The sequence below is a fragment of the Salvia hispanica genome, chromosome 1 (genome assembly GCF_029641045.1).
Source record: "Salvia hispanica isolate PSC_SH4W2 chromosome 1, Shi_PSC_v1, whole genome shotgun sequence".
NCBI lineage: Eukaryota > Viridiplantae > Streptophyta > Magnoliopsida > Lamiales > Lamiaceae > Salvia > Salvia hispanica.
In genome coordinates, this window is record NC_142692.1 from 44,710,722 (window position 1) to 44,726,622 (window position 15,901).

A 15,901-nucleotide genomic window follows, 5' to 3' on the forward strand; every position below is an offset into this window, starting at 1 on the left:
TGGTCGAATTACTTTAATTATGATACGAAAATAAGGTAACAAATTTTACCTTTCAATCTTGATTTTGGTGTAACTTTTTGATTACTTGCCTTTTTTTTTGTTGATTTGTCCTCTAATAGTAGGTAAATGAAGTGTGAATTAATAAAAAGATTGAATCTTGTTAATAAATCCGAGATTTCTTATTTTTTGATAATGCTGGAATCGGATTTGCCCACATGTTATTCTTATTATTGAATTGTTCGTTTAATTTCAGCTTGTTTTTTTATTTTATCTTACTGTTTGAAAAGAAAAAGATTATGGTTAAAAGGAAAGACTAATTAGAGATGTTAGAAAACGAAGGTTTTGCTCCGTTTCTGCTAATGCTGTGTGTGTTCTTTATAATCATGATTGTATGTCAATGAAGAAATGTGAATTAGTTGGGTGAATTAATTTAATTATACTCCCCAGCAGCCATTTGATTCTCGTAGCAGATTATTTTTCTTGCTATCCCAAGTTGTTACTGCTACAGGCTCTAGGAACCTGAACTTACATTTTCAATCAAAATAAAATAGCGAAGTAGATAAAAAAAAGTCCTAATCTGTGTCTTGTATGGTAGGAGCAACATAGTTTGTCAATTCTTCAATGAGAGCATTCAAACTATTGTAAGAAGATCCAGCTTCTTGAACGGCCTTCTTCGCCATTTCCTTATAATTCTGAGCTCTCCTTCTCATCTCCGCCGCTCCTCCGCCCACCATAACCTCCTCCACTGCCCTCGCCACCGCGTCCCGTTCCACTCCCTCGCTCTCCCTCATCATATACCTCTTATTCCCAACCGAAACCCCAGTCCCCAAAACCTCCGTCACCAGCTTCTCATTGAAAAAATGATCCGCTAACACCGGCCACGTCACCATCGGCACGCCCGCGCACACCCCCTCCAGAATCGAGTTCCATCCACAGTGCGTCACAAAAGCCCCCACCGCAGCATGACTGAGAATCATCACTTGAGGGGCCCACCCCCTTATGATCAGCCCTCTGTTCCTCACTCTCTCCTCGAACCCTAGCGCCACCCAATCCTCGTCGTCGTCTTCGTTTTTCCTCACTACCCAGATGAAATGTTGCCCGGACGCCTCCAGCCCTGCTGCGGTCTCGCGCAGCTGCGCTCTGCTGAAGGTGGCGGTGTCGCCGGCGCATACGTAGACGACGGTGTTCGGCCTCTTGGAGTCGAGCCAAGCCAAGCACTCATGCTCATCGATGGCGGATTCCTTTCCTCTCTGCTGAATCTTGTTGCATAGCGGAAGAGGGCCTATCTCCCACGCCTTCCTCCCAATTACATTCTTGTAGTGATTGGCATAAGCGGACTCGAGCTCGTTGAAGCTATTAACAACCTCTCCGTACGTCTTCTTCCAAGACTCATTCATTTTCTCCAGCATTTCAGTGAAGTCATTCGCAGTTTCTTCAAGGAAAAACGGACAAAGCTGCGATACTTCAAACTCGAGCTGGTGAGGAAGACCGGGCACGAGAATCGTCTCCTCTGTCACGTTGTTGAAGGCTTTGCTGTTCTCGATTTGCTCTGACAAGCACCGCGTGACGTAGCTGGTGCAGTAGAAGGCGAGGCGCGGGATTCGGAATTTGGCAGCAGAGTCGGCCGTCCACGGCAGGAACATGTCGGAGACGAGGCAGTCAGGGCGGAGGTCTTGCAGGATTTCCTCGACGGGCTCCTGCAGCAGCTCCATGGCCCGGAAGATGCTGGTGGTGCAATCGGGATCGGTGATTTGGTTGAAAGAGACGATGTTTTGGGGCAAGGAGGAGCCCTGTGGAGGGAATGGGGTGATGGCGAGGCCGATGTCGAAGCCCGAGAGTTGGGCTTGGGTGATGGGGGCGGAGAAGGAAGGGGTGGCGATGATGGTGGCTTTGAGGCCTCTTGAGATGAAAAGCTTAGCCATATCAAGCATGGGGATCATATGGCCGTGAGCCATGGTTGGGATGAGGACAATGTGTAGTTGCTTCATTTTGCACTAGAAGTGGAATTTAGGGTACAAGATGATTAATATAGTGGGGATGTGTTATTTTGTAGTGATAAGAGAGAGTCTTGAGACTGATTAATCTTGGATTCATAATAGTATAATCTGCTGATGTATCTTTATTTGGTGGGATCTAACCTACTACTACTAGGAGTATAATACTACTCCACTTCCTTTGTTGCCAAATAGAGCCAATCATTTTGTTTTATTTTATGTGTTTATGCGTAGCAATTTCTGAATTATTAATTACATATGATTCATGCTATGGAGATTTTATATTAAGATGATGATTATGATATACATTCGTAACCAGTCGAATAAAATGCATTTTATGTGAAACACCAATATTTATAATGCTATACGACGGCTCTTGCATCATAATCTTTCTAGCTGCAGGGCAAGGGACCAATTACGCCAAAGGATATAATTATGGTAATATTAAAATGATTAATTGCTTAACTTCGTGTTAGAGGAAGAAAGTTTTTCTACTCACTATTAACACTGTTTAAAAATGGCCCATAACTAAATTTAATTTTTGAAATTTTATAAAAGATGTCATTATAGATGCTAAAGCAATATATACTACTCCCTCCGTCCCGGCTAAGATGACACATTGCTTAGTCGGCATGGGATTTTAGGAGTTATTGGTTAAAGTGTTTAATTGTAGAGAGAGAAGGTGGGTGTAAGTATTAAAGTAGAGAGATAAAGAAAGATGGATATTTTAATATGAGTGAGAAAAAGTGGTTGAGTGTATTAATTAGAGAGAGAAAATTACCAAAAAAGGAAATATGTCATCTTAGTTGGGACAAACTAAAAAGGAAAATGTGTCATCTTAAGCGGGACGGAGGGAGTAACTTTATACTCCACTACAGTTGTACTTGTATGATACTAATATCAAATGCTAATCCCCAGTTCGAAATAAATATCATAAAAGAGCTCATTTGCTGGAACTTTTATTTAGTGCCCTCAAATTTTATAAATAATGTACAACTACTTCAGACAACTATAACAAATTTTAGAAAGATCGATAAATATGCTGTATAAAAACTTCGCTTTTAGAATGAAAGAAAAAATATACCACTATGATAAAATCTCATATTGTTGATGTAAAGAAATTAAGAACCGAAACCACTATTTAAGTTCATCAAACCTCTATTTAAGTTCATCGATTACTTCTTTTATAACTAATTGGTTATAGAACGAAATCCTATAGATTTCTATCACCTCCCCATCGTCCTCCATTAATTGACACCGTTTGACACGAGTTTTAAGAAAAACTATTATATGAAAAAGTGATGGAAAAAGTTAGTCGAATGTGTGTTCTATTTTTATATATTAATTTTATAATAAAATGTCAATTGAATAAGTTTAGTAAAATGTGAGGTCCATTATCATAAGTAGTAAAAAGTAAATGTGTCAATTAATTGTGGATGGGCGAAAAATGAAATATGTGCCATTTAATGGGGTTGTGGGAGTACATTAAATGTTATTTTCGGGTTTAAAAGGTATGCGACAATTAATTTTGTAAAAAATTACTTCTCTGATCCGCAAATAAATGTGTCATCTTATCATGTCCATCAATAAAAAATCTCATTTCACTTATGCAGTAAATAGTAAGCAGATCTTATATTTTATTAACTCATTTTTCTTACATTTGTTTATAAAATTACTAATAATATGAACCCTACATTCCATTAACACTATTTCTCTCTTACTTTTTTTCCCTTTTTTTCTTACTAATAATATGGACCTCACATTCCACAAAAACAACTTTTTTCTTACTTTTTTTCCTTTCTTATTTTTTTCTCTTCTTTCTTATTTCACCAATTCAATATTAAAACTCGTAACATTTACAAAGTATCCTATTTTTCGTGGACGAAAGGAATATATAAGTAGGATCTATATTCCACTAACTTATTCATGTATTTTTATATTTACTAAAACTCGTGCCTAAATCAAATAGGACTCCTATTGTGACAGGCGGTATTAAGAGCCAACCCCCATAAGTTTAATGTTGAAATCGCACTATCGCAGTACCTTCATCTCTTTCTCTTCTCATACCTTCTCCTTTAACCTCCACGCAATGAGAGTTGGAGCATGGAGTTCAACACCCTCAACTCCAATTTTGCGAAATCAAGGTAACAAATTGTTTTAACCCACTAATGTTACCTTTTTAATTTTGAATTTGATGGAACTCTTTGATTGCTTGCTTTGGTTGTTGAGTGGGCCCTGTAATAGTAGGTAACCCCTAAAAAGATTGAATTTTGATTAGAAGGGCGATAAAAAGATTGGGCCTTCTAACCATAATCATTTTCTTATTCATTTGATAATCTGGAATTGGATTTGCCCACATGCTACGGGGTACGTTATTTGTAACGCTCCACTTTTTCAAATCCTAATTTTTGGGTTATAAATTTTTTGCATTAAATGTCTTTAGTGCTATGGTATTAATTGATGAGTTAATTAATTGCACGATTGCTTTGTGACCTAGTTGCGTTGTGGAATTGAGATTTATTTGAATAGTCAAATATATAACGTGGCGTTGAAAAGTCAAAGATGTGGAAAATATGACGTGGCCATAGAATGGTCAAAGTCGTTGGAAAATGTGAAGTGGAGGCGAAATTCGAATATGTGAATATTTTGATGTGGGGTGAAATAATACTGTGGTGAATTATTTTTCCTAAGGGATGAGTGAGAATTAAATAGGAGCACTATTGATTTATTTGGAAATTTCGACCCATGTCATTATTGGAGGAGAAATCTTATTTTCTTGGATTTAATTATTTACTTGGGATAATTATCCGAATTAAATCCAAAGTCCGAATATTCCTAATTTATCTCATATATTTTCGGCCCCCATGTTTGTATCAAGGAGATTTTTGAAAATCTCCTATTATTGGGAGAAGGGATTATTTTATTATATTAATTGATCCCTTGTTTATTCTCTTCCATATATAAATTCAAATATCCTAGCATATCTTACCATATCTAAGAAGATCTTGTCATATCCTATTTGAATTAGGATTTGAATTTAAATCAGAGGCATAAAAATCGCCTATTCCATAATTATTTGGGAGGATTTATTATTTTTCTGCTCCGTGATATTTTATTATACTCCATAAAATATCCAAATAAAATCATAGGCTAATTAAATAGCCTATAATTCGAAAATCCCCCTTATTTCTCCCAAAATACACGCCAGCTACTAAAATCAAATCTCTCCATATCTTCTCAAATCTTTAATTTATTTAATTAGAGATATTATTTTTGCACTCTATAAATAAGAGAGAAACCTAAACCTAGAATCAGATAAAAAATCGCCCCACTCCCCCAAGAATTTCGAAATCTCTCTCCCACTCTCTCCAAAAATTTCTTCTACTTTTCTTTAAGATTTCTCCATCAATTGAGAAGAATCCAAGTTGAAATTCAAGAATTTATTGAAGAATCAAGGCTATAACTTGTTTCCACCGTTCGTTCTTTTGAAAAAGGTATTTTCTATATTAATCTTTCTTCTTCTACCGATCAATCGGTGTTCTTGAGTCCACATGCATTTAGATTGAGTGAAGGGGAAATTAAATTGATGAATTTGGGATGCATGGATGTGTGTGTGTGTGTGGCCGTGTAAGTGTGCGACCGTGTGTGTGTGTGTGTGCACGCCTCGGAAGGCGTGCACATGTGTTGTGTTCGTGTGCGTGTGTTGTGTGTGTAGAACACTCATGCGTGACACGATTTGATGGTGAATCTGGAGTTGTTATTCGAATAAAAAAACGATATACTAATCGTACTTTGATTTTTGGATGTTGATATTAAAGATTTATCGATGGGAAAAAGGGAAACGTGGAACATGCATGATTTTGAATCAATGTTCGAAACTGATTTGTGATACGCCTAATTTAAAGGTGATACTTCGCGCTCTCAGCGTGATAAACGAGGAGACGAGAACACTTTCGAGCTAAGCCGACAAGGTGGGCTTTCTTTTAAAATAAGGACATTGTCCTAAACTGATATTGATGAGAATGAAATATGTGTTATCATGCCTTGATTTGTTTTGTCGTGCCTATCCCTCGTGGCATGATAACTATTTTTGTGATAAAACTGTTTATGGCAATGAGTCCACTGAGTATGATTATAGTACTCAGCCCTGCATGTGTTTTCCCTATGTGCAGGTTGAGCGGTGACGAGCGGGCGGCGGTGTTGAGTAGGAAATAATAACATGATCTGTTGAAACTTTAAGTGTCGTTGTGTCTCCATATATAGCTTCACTTCTCTCTTGGTCGCTTCCGCTAAAAATATGAAACTTGTGATCTTTTGGTTGGGTTGAATTATTTTATTTCGTGGGAGTATTTTAGATACGAAACGGATGAGATTATTTTGGGAACCTTGCTATTTCGGAGCATTTATTGTGATAGCCTTTTTTGTTGGATTCAATTGTTAAGGCATTATTCTTCTCCTACTTAATTGTTCATTAAATGCTCTGGTAAATTACCTTTAAATGAGACCCTAGTCTATGATCTTTGTTGCATTTAAGTCTTCCTAGATAGCGATCGCCATTATTATTATACCCTAAAATGGCGGGTCGTTACATTATTCTTAATAATGAATTGTTAGTATAATTTCAGATTGTTTCAAAATTTTAATCTTACTGTTTGGAAAGAAAAAGATTATGGTTAGAAGGAAAGACTAACTAGAACTGTTAGAAAACGAAGGTTTTGTTCTGTTTCTGCTCATACTGTGTGTCTTTATAATCATGATTGTAATTTGATGAAGAAATGTTAATTAGTTGGGTTATTAATTCATATGGAGCGGTCTATCCTAGGTATGTTGGGTTATACTCCCTCAATTTCAAAGAAGATGACCCATTCCACGGGCAGTACAGAGTTTTATGCATCATTATTTTGTGTGTTAAGTGAAGAGAATAAAGTAGAGATAAATGTGTTTCCATTTATAGTAACGGATCATTTGGTTGGGACAAACCAAAAAGGATAGTGAATCATCTTTAGTGGGATGGAAGGAGAACAAATTAATTTCTTTAAAATATAAACTCCTACTCCCTAGTCATTTGATTTTTATAGCAGATTATTTTCTTGCTATCTCAAGATACTACTACTACCTTTTAGGAACCTAAACTTGCATTTTCAAATCAAACTAAAATAGCAAAGTAGACAAAAATCATACATACAAAAAGTCCTAATTTGTGTATTGTTTGGTGGGAGCAACATAGTTGCTCAATTCTTCAATGAGATCATTCAAATTATTATATGAAGATCCACCTTCTTCAACGGCCTTCTTCGCCATTTCCTTATAGTTCTCAGCTCTCCTTCTCCTCTCCTCCGCTCCTCCTCCCACCATAACCTCCTCCAATGCCCTCGCCACCGCGTCCCGCTCGACTCCCTCGCTCTCCCTAAGAATCCACCTCTTATTACCAACAGAAACCCCAGTCCCCAAAACCTCCGTCACCAGCTTCTCATTGAAAAACTGCTCTGCGAACACCGGCCATGTCACCATTGGCACGCCTGCACACACCCCTTCCAGGGTCGAGTTCCACCCACAGTGCGTCACAAAGGCCCCCACCGCCGCATGATTGAGAATCATCACCTGAGGAGCCCACCCCCTTATGATCAGCCCTCTGTTCCCCACTCTCTCCTCGAAACCTAGTGGCAGCCAATCCTCGTCTTCTTCTTTGCTTTTCCTCACGACCCAAATGAAATTTTGCCCGGACGCCTCCAGCCCTGCTGCGGTCTCGCGCAGCTGCGCGTGGCTGAAGGTGGCGACACTGCCTGCACACACATAGACGACGGTATTCGGCTTCTTGGAGTCGAGCCAAGCCAAGCACTCGTGCTCATCGATGGCGGATTCCTTTCCTCTCTGCTGAATCTTGTTGCTGGTGTTGTTGCATAGAAGAAGAGGGCCAATCTCCCACGCCTTCCTCCCGATAACGTTCTTGTAGTGATTGGCATAAGCGGATTCGAGCTCGTTGAAGCTATTCACAACCTCTCCATACGTCTTCTCCCAAGCCTCATTCATTTTCTTAAACAGTTTTGCGAAGTCATTATCACTTTCTTGAAGAAAAAACGGAGAAATCTGCGATCTCAAAAGCGTGATTTCGTGAGGAAGACCGGGCAAGAGAAACGGCTCTGAATCCGACGTCACGCTGTTGAACGGTTTGTGGACCTCGATCTGCTCGGACACACACCGCGAGAAGAAGCTGGTCCCGTAGAAGGCCAGGCGTGGGATTCCGAATTTGGCTGCAGAGTCGGCACTCCACGGGAGGAACATGTCCGAGACGAGGCAGTCAGGGCGGAGGTCTTGCAGGATTGCCTCGACGGGCTCCTGCAGCAGCTCCATGGCCCGGAGGAATTTGGAGGTGAGATCGGGATCGGTCATTTGGTCGAAAGAGATGATGTTGTGGGGAAGGGAGGAGCCCTGTGGAGGGAATGGGGTGAGGACGAGGCCGACATCGAGGCCCGAGTTTTGGGCTTTGGTGATGGGAGCGGAGAAGGAAGGGGTGGCGATGATGGTGGCTTTGAGGCCTCTTGTGATGAAGAGCTTCGCCATCTCGAGCATGGGGATCATGTGGCCGTGAGCCATGGATGGGAAGAGGACAAGGTGTAGTTGTTTCATTTTGGCACTAGAATGAGTGGAAGGGATAGGATTGAATACTTTATGATAATCTATTGTGGATGTGTTGTTGTGTGGTGAGACTGTCCTAACTCGAGATATATATACTAGACAGAGAGAGTCGTGGGACCGTAGAATTTGGCATTAGTTCTTAGTAAAAGCCTTAAAGGCATGGATATTTCTTGGGGTTCAAGAGAGATATCCGTGTAAGAGAGACTGAGTTGAATAGATGAGAAGGGAGAGTTGAATAGATGAGAAGGGAATATATTGACAAGGCTACGTATCTGCTGACGTATCTTTGCTTGGTGGGACATATAATTAAGTTGTGAATTGTAGTATAAGTTCTATCCTACACGGAAGTGGTCTAAAATAGTATTCCTAAGTCCCTAGGTTTGACTTGATATAGTAAATATAAATGCATAGGAAAGTCAGTGGAAAAAATTAAAGTGGAATGTAAATAGGAGTACCTCTTTTGAACTTTTATATACACCTTTCTTTTCTAAAAGATTGACAAATTTTATCATTTTAGTCCGTCCACAAAAAATAGACTAAGTTTAAAATGAAAAGTTTTCATTCAATACTAATCCTATATATCATTCTAAATATAGACCCCACGTTCATTTCACTACCTTTCCCCTCCCTCTCTCTTACTTTTCCTATTACTCTCTTACTTTACCAATTATATATTAAAACCCTCTCTACTTTTCGAGGACAGAGGGAGTACTACACTCCTATATCTCACAAGTGATTAATTTTATATTTTGGATTAATATTCATTTTGGCAAAAACCACTTTATTACTCCTTCCGGCCCTTATTAAATGTCTCATATTTTCTTATTTAGACGGTCCCCAATAAATGTCTCATTTCACTTTTACCAATTTCAGTGGTGGACCACACATTCCACTAATTAAATATAGGACATTTAATGGGGATCGGAGAGAGTATTACTTTTTTACTTTACTCCGTCATTTTCCCTAAATCCTAAACAATACTAGTAATTGTCAAATATTTTAATTAGTACCTTTATAAAATAATAGGAACATTACTAAATATCTAAATAAGTTAATAATTCTAAAACTACGAAAAAACAAAAACCTATGAGAAGTTGAGAATATAGGAAGATTGTAGACTTGTAGTAGTACTTTTCTTGTTTGAGGGTTAATGTCTAGATCACGAACCTTCACGGTTTGGGGGTGGCAAAAGACTAGTCAATTTCGTTTTTGCTTTGATATCTTACGTGGACCATTACACTTTTTGCAGGTTTATCAATTCTCATCGCATGAGTTCAGATATGTTTTGGCTTTACTTGTTTTAGTAACTCTGTTTATTTTGATGACAATGAGCCTTCAATAAGAAGATCATCACTCAATCAACAATGTTACTCTAGTAGTTGAAAGTTCCACCATCCTCATTTTAGTAGTATTGATTTTAATTTAAAAGTAAAGGTTAAATGTGGTCCCTAACATATGACCGTTTTATCAATTTGGTCTTTAATATTATTTTTTTTTATTATTTCATCCCTCATAAATAAACTCGGACCTGAATCGGTCCTTACTTAACAGAACAGTCAAAAAATAGACGGTGATTGCGCTCTAAATTAAATGACACTAGAAAATGACGACTCCGTAGAATTTCTTCTTCTTCCCAAAGAAATTCCGCTCTAATGCCTGACACAACCCCTCCGCCGCTTCAACTCCCGCCGCCTGTGATGTCCGGTTTATTGAATAATTAAATCAACCCCCGCCGCCTCAACCCCCGCTCCGATGCCCGACGCAACCCCTTTCCGCCGACCTCCCCTTCACTCAGTGCTTCGAATCTGCGCGCCAAGCCGCTCTCCTCCGATCTGAGTTCCTCGCCGAGCCCTGCCCCTCGGAGACAAGCTCCAAAAGCTGCTGAAGTCGAGAACAAGTTTAGAAGAGAGAGTCATGGTTTAGAGTTTGTTTCTCTGATTTGGCAATTGAAATTTTGTGGTGAGATTGCTTCTCTGGAAATTGACGACAGATTGGGGTAGGAGATGATTGCTTCTTGGAAATTTTGTGAAGTGAGGATGCTGTGTGTTTAATTTCATTAAAGGTTTTATTTGTATTATTAAGAATTATAATTATGAGTAATTAATTACCATTAGTAATTTAATTTAGTGTGATTTGCGATCACCGTCTATTTTTTGACAGTTCTGTTAAGTGAGGACCGATTCGAGTCCGAGTTCATTTGAGGGATCAAATAATCAAAAAAATAATGTTAAAAACCAAATTGATAAAACGGTCATATGTTAGGCACCACATTTGACGTTTACTCTTAATTTAATCAAAGGAGATGATATGCGTTTATGACTAACAATTTTACAATTATAAGTTACGTATGCAAGTTTTCTTAAGAAGGTGATTATGGCAAACGTAATTTCGTAACTAATCGAATGTTTAAAATGCATTAAAAAGTCTAGGCGAGTTTGCCGTACTAATGCTCTATGACAGAAGCCCTTGCATCATAGTAATTCCTTTTTGTTCAACTTATATACAATTGATATTTGAAATTCAATGTGACATTGTATGCGAGATTATGAAATTTAATACTCCTTCCGTCTCTCATTAGGAGTCACACTTCCGTTTCTGCACCCGTTTTATAAAAATGATAATAAATAATTAAAGTGGAAAAATGGTAAAGTTAGAATTCTCAACTTCTCCACTTTAACTATTTTTTACTCCCTCCGTCCCACTTTAGGAGTCCCGGTTTACCATTTTGGGGTGTCCCACTTTAGGAGTCTCGGTTGAAATATTCCATAAATGGTATTAGGCCCCGCATTCCACTAACCTTTTTCCGCTAACATTTTATTATAAAACTAATATAAAAAAAATAGGACTCACATTCCACTATCTTTTTTCACCAATTTTTCTTTACATTTCTTAAAACATGTGCCGAACTCAACCGGGACTCCTAAAGTGGGACAGAGGGAGTATTATTTTTATAAAACGGGTTCAGAAATAGAAGTGTGACTCCTAATAGAGGACAGAGGGAGTATTAAATTTCATAATCTCGGATACAATGTTACAATGAAAAGCAGCCATTTATAATGTTAATATTATAAAATGATTAATTGCTTTAACTTTGTGTAAATGAAATGAGCAAATATCCATGATCATGCTGCATGAAGTGATTTCTATAATATCGGCTGTAGGGGTGTGTGCATTCGGGTTTCGGTTCGGTTTTTCGCCCAAACCGAACTGAATCCGAAAAACTGAATTTAGGCTAAAATTGAAACCGAACCGAACCGAACCGAAAAACCGAAAACCAAAAAACCGAAAATCGAACTTAAAAAACCGAACCAAATCGAAAAAACCGAAATTTCAAAACAAAACCGAAAAACCGAAAAAAATAGTATATTTTAATATATCTAATTTATTTTATTTTATATATACTAATAGAATATAATATATATAATATAAAATTAATATAATATATATAATATTTATTATATAAAAATATATTAGAAGAATATATATTATATATATGATACAGTACTAAATTAATAGGATAAAAATATATAATAATATATATAAAATATAATTCGGTTTTTCGATTTTTTTTTTTTTTTTTGCCCAAACCGAACCGAACCGAAAAACCGAAATTTTTTATTTGTAAAACCGAATCGAACTGAAAAACCGAAAAAACCGAACCGAATTTCAAAATTTCGGTTTGGTTCGATTCGGATATTCGGTTTTCGGTTATTTTGCTCACCCAGCTGCCATTTTTCTTAAGCTCCCCTGCTTTCATGACAGTCTCTCAACTTTTAAAGTTATCAGACATATAAACACAAAACAAATTAAGACACGTTGAGGAATGAGTTGCTGAATATACCCAATGCTCAAAGTGCATCCGATACCTTATATATGAGATAAACTGTAAACATTATTGTTGGATGTGATGTTATGATGAATCAATTCATTGTCATGAATGTACCCAACAGAAATTTTATGTTCGCACGCATACAGATAGATAGGTGCATGTGAATTAATTAGCCTAGCGATAGATCAAGCATTAAAATAAATGGAGTGAACTAAAGTCATATATATCAGTTCCATTCAATTGAAGATTACCCACTTATCTACAATATTCCATATTTACTTTTTTCATTTTAATTTAGAGGACCTCACTTTTTAGCAACTCACTGCATTTTGTCTGTGAAAAATAGTTTCATTTCCTAACGATATGAGTTAATGGAAAATTGGTAAAGTAAAGGTAAAGAAAGTGAGTGAAGTATGTGAGAGGAGAAAAAGGGAAAGTGAGAAGGAGAAAAAATGAGTAACTATAAGACAAAGTTTCTATTTTTGAAATGAGATTATTTTTCGTGGTCACCAGAAATAGCTAAATGGGACCATTTTTCATGGACGAAGGAGTACATATAAAAGTGAGACCTACATATTACACTAACCTTTTTCATCCTCTTTCCTTCAAATTTCTTAAAACTCAAACTGAGCTATATGTTGACAACATTTGGTGGACTGGATGAGTATTGTCCAATTTTTTTGGACATGCAATAATCTTAGGATATGACATCAATTTCTGCTCTAGCCCAATCCATTAACCTGCAAATGGAGCCACAAGCCCATTAAAATAAGGCTGTGATTTCATTTTTCAACCCTTACTTTGCGATTCACGTCAAACCCTCCCTCTTTCAAGCGCCGCTTCTCTGCTGCCCTCGCCACCGCAAAACCTCCGTCAAATCCTAAATTTCATCACCTCAGCCGCTTCTTATTCTTCACTACGGTATTTATCTCTGATTTTTACAAATTATTTATGGACAAACAACTTTATTATTTTTAGCTCCAAACATTTATTCCAAACATCTTCTACAACTATGATTTGATGCAGAGATAAGCTAAAATTACACCACGGTATTACTTTAGATTAGCTGCAGAATTAAATCTCTATCTACTATGTTTTGCTGATTCCTTGAATTTCGTAGATTACAATTCCTTATATACTGAATTCTTATTTATTTCGCATTTATAGGAGTGGTGTGCTTGCATCTTCTTGAACTCAAGACCTCGACATTCAATAGTTTAAGTAACCAAAAATAATGGTGACATATTCGATTTTGGTGTTGCTCGATTGGAATGGAGGAGATAGATGGATTGATTTGTGCAATTTTTTGTATGGGCGGTATTGGAAAAAAACTTCAAATGTATATTCCTTAACTTATTTGCTAATTTTTAATTATAAATTATGTTGATTTAGAATATTTTTTCTTGTAGAGTTATCTCGGCTCGGATGGTGGCGTAAATCTCGCATAGTAAGCCTGATAGAAAGCAAGAAAAAACACGCATCAATTCTACATTGGGGAATGGGACATGAGGTATGAAAGGTTCTAGGCAATTGTAGATGCCGCAAAAATGTCCATGATAGTGTTAGCAAATAGCGGATATGACGGCGCCATGGCGCTATGGCATGGCGTTTGGTTGTGGAAACGCTATAGTACCATGGCAATGTCATAGCACCGCCTAATCCACCATTTGAAAACATTGCGTGTGTACTGCATTTAGGAATGGGCCATTATGCTAGAAACATGGAACTTAGAGATGTATTTTATGCCTAATTAATTGTCTTAAGAGTTTTAGAAGTTATATTTTGATTATTCTCTAATTTTTAAGTTACATATAAATATATAAGTATTATTTTATTTATAAAATTATTGATCGCAATATCCATCATACGAATACGCCATATCCTTGTGACGGTTTTTAGGCGAACGCCATAAGCTGCCATACGAGATTGATAACATTGGTCCATGAACATTCCATTGAGTCCAGGATATATGGCGTGGTATAACAGGATTACAGTGACGTACCTAACTCAACCTGGGGGTACGGCCAATTGCTGGGATGAACGAGTCGGCTTCTTCAATGAGATTATTTGTAAGTTTGTTATATTGAACTATATGCTTTCATGTGTTATAGATTATTTTATATTGATATTTGTATGATTTGTTTTTTTTTTTATCTAGATTAAGGGTTTTTAGATATTTGGCATTTGACTACTGGAAAAGAAATGGACCCAAGAATGCGACGGGTTGGAGAAATCGCTAGACATGTCATTCAATCTACGAACCACGCCGATATCATGGAGTACCCGGCTTCCCAACACCAAGATGTGGTCATTCCTTTTGAACCACAAGACATTCCCACGTCAGGGAGTGAAGGGTGTTCGAACTGGTGGACACGGTTACACAAAACAGATAAGGATGTCGCAACCGCATCCTGATTATGTGCAACTAGAACCTATAAATCCAGAGTATGGCCCACCTCAGTGGTCTTTCTATCCAAGCTAGGAGTCTCAATCACAGTGGGGTCATCCCCTCTATTCTCCAAGCCAACCTGAGTCTGATTGGAGTCGTCGCCCCTATTCACAAAGCCAAAATGAGCCGCAATAGAGTGGAGCCCGAGCATCAGTCGATTCCTTCTTCCAAAATTATCAGTTTGTGGCTCAAGTACGAGTTGAAGAAGAATATGATGATGAAAGAGAAGAAGAGATTTTCAACCAGGAAGAATAAGGGGATTGAACCGTCGAAATACACCTCATCGTCTTATAAGTAGCTCATTTTGGAAAGATGTAATGTTATGTACTTCCTCCGTCTCATAGTAGATGTCACACTTTCCTTTTTAGTTTGTCCCAATAAAGATGTCACATTTCCTCTTTTGGAAAAAGTTCCTTCTCACATCAATTATAAAATTATAATTTCTCTCACCACTTAACACACAAAATAACATCTCCTAAAATTTTGTGCCATCTTCCAAGTGTGACATCTACTATGGGACAGAAGGAGTATTTTTTGTCAACAAGTCTTTTTTTTTAAACTTTGTATTGGTTTTGTTTGAACTTGTTTTTCATTATATACTCCCTCCGTCCCACTTTAGAAGTCCCAGTTGAGTTCGTCACGAGTTTTAAGAAATATAAAGAAAAGTTGGTGAAAAAAAATAGTGAAATGCGGGTCCTATTTTTTTATATTAGTTTTATAATAAAATATGGGACCTAATACCATTTATGAAATATTCCAACCGGAATTTTTTAAATGGGACACCTAAAAATGGTAAAGTGGGACTCCTAAAGTAGGATGAAGGGAGTATTGATGTTTTGTTACATGGATCAAACAATATTTGTGGTGACATTTGAGCTCCTTTTTCCGTTCATCAGACTCCATAGCCTTGAAGCTTTATGCCTGTCTGATATGATGCACACCTCCCTCTGGTATTTCACCTCATGAATTCTTACATGATTCAAGAACCATGTC

The 15,901-nt window shown here is 37.5% G+C and overlaps 2 protein-coding genes and 1 pseudogene across 3 annotated transcripts; 1 reads left to right on the top strand and 2 right to left on the bottom strand.

The window, feature by feature from the left end:
* Positions 1 to 412: 412 nt before the first annotated feature.
* On the bottom strand, positions 413 to 2,102 carry LOC125218668 (scopoletin glucosyltransferase-like). Its single transcript, XM_048120384.2, has one exon. The coding sequence runs from the start codon at positions 1,986 to 1,988 to the stop codon at positions 573 to 575; it is 1,416 nt and encodes a 471-aa protein (XP_047976341.1). The 5' UTR covers positions 1,989 to 2,102; the 3' UTR covers positions 413 to 572.
* Positions 2,103 to 6,921: 4,819 nt separating this feature from the next.
* Positions 6,922 to 8,819, bottom strand: LOC125222947 (scopoletin glucosyltransferase-like). Its single transcript, XM_048125852.2, has one exon. The coding sequence runs from the start codon at positions 8,619 to 8,621 to the stop codon at positions 7,188 to 7,190; it is 1,434 nt and encodes a 477-aa protein (XP_047981809.1). The 5' UTR covers positions 8,622 to 8,819; the 3' UTR covers positions 6,922 to 7,187.
* Positions 8,820 to 13,223: 4,404 nt separating this feature from the next.
* On the top strand, positions 13,224 to 15,357 carry LOC125218723 (uncharacterized; annotated as a pseudogene). The gene is made up of 4 exons (XR_007176013.2): positions 13,224 to 13,380; positions 13,627 to 13,798; positions 13,869 to 14,528; positions 14,618 to 15,357. The product of XR_007176013.2 is annotated as an uncharacterized LOC125218723 (transcript).
* The last annotated feature ends 544 nt before the right edge of the window (positions 15,358 to 15,901 follow it).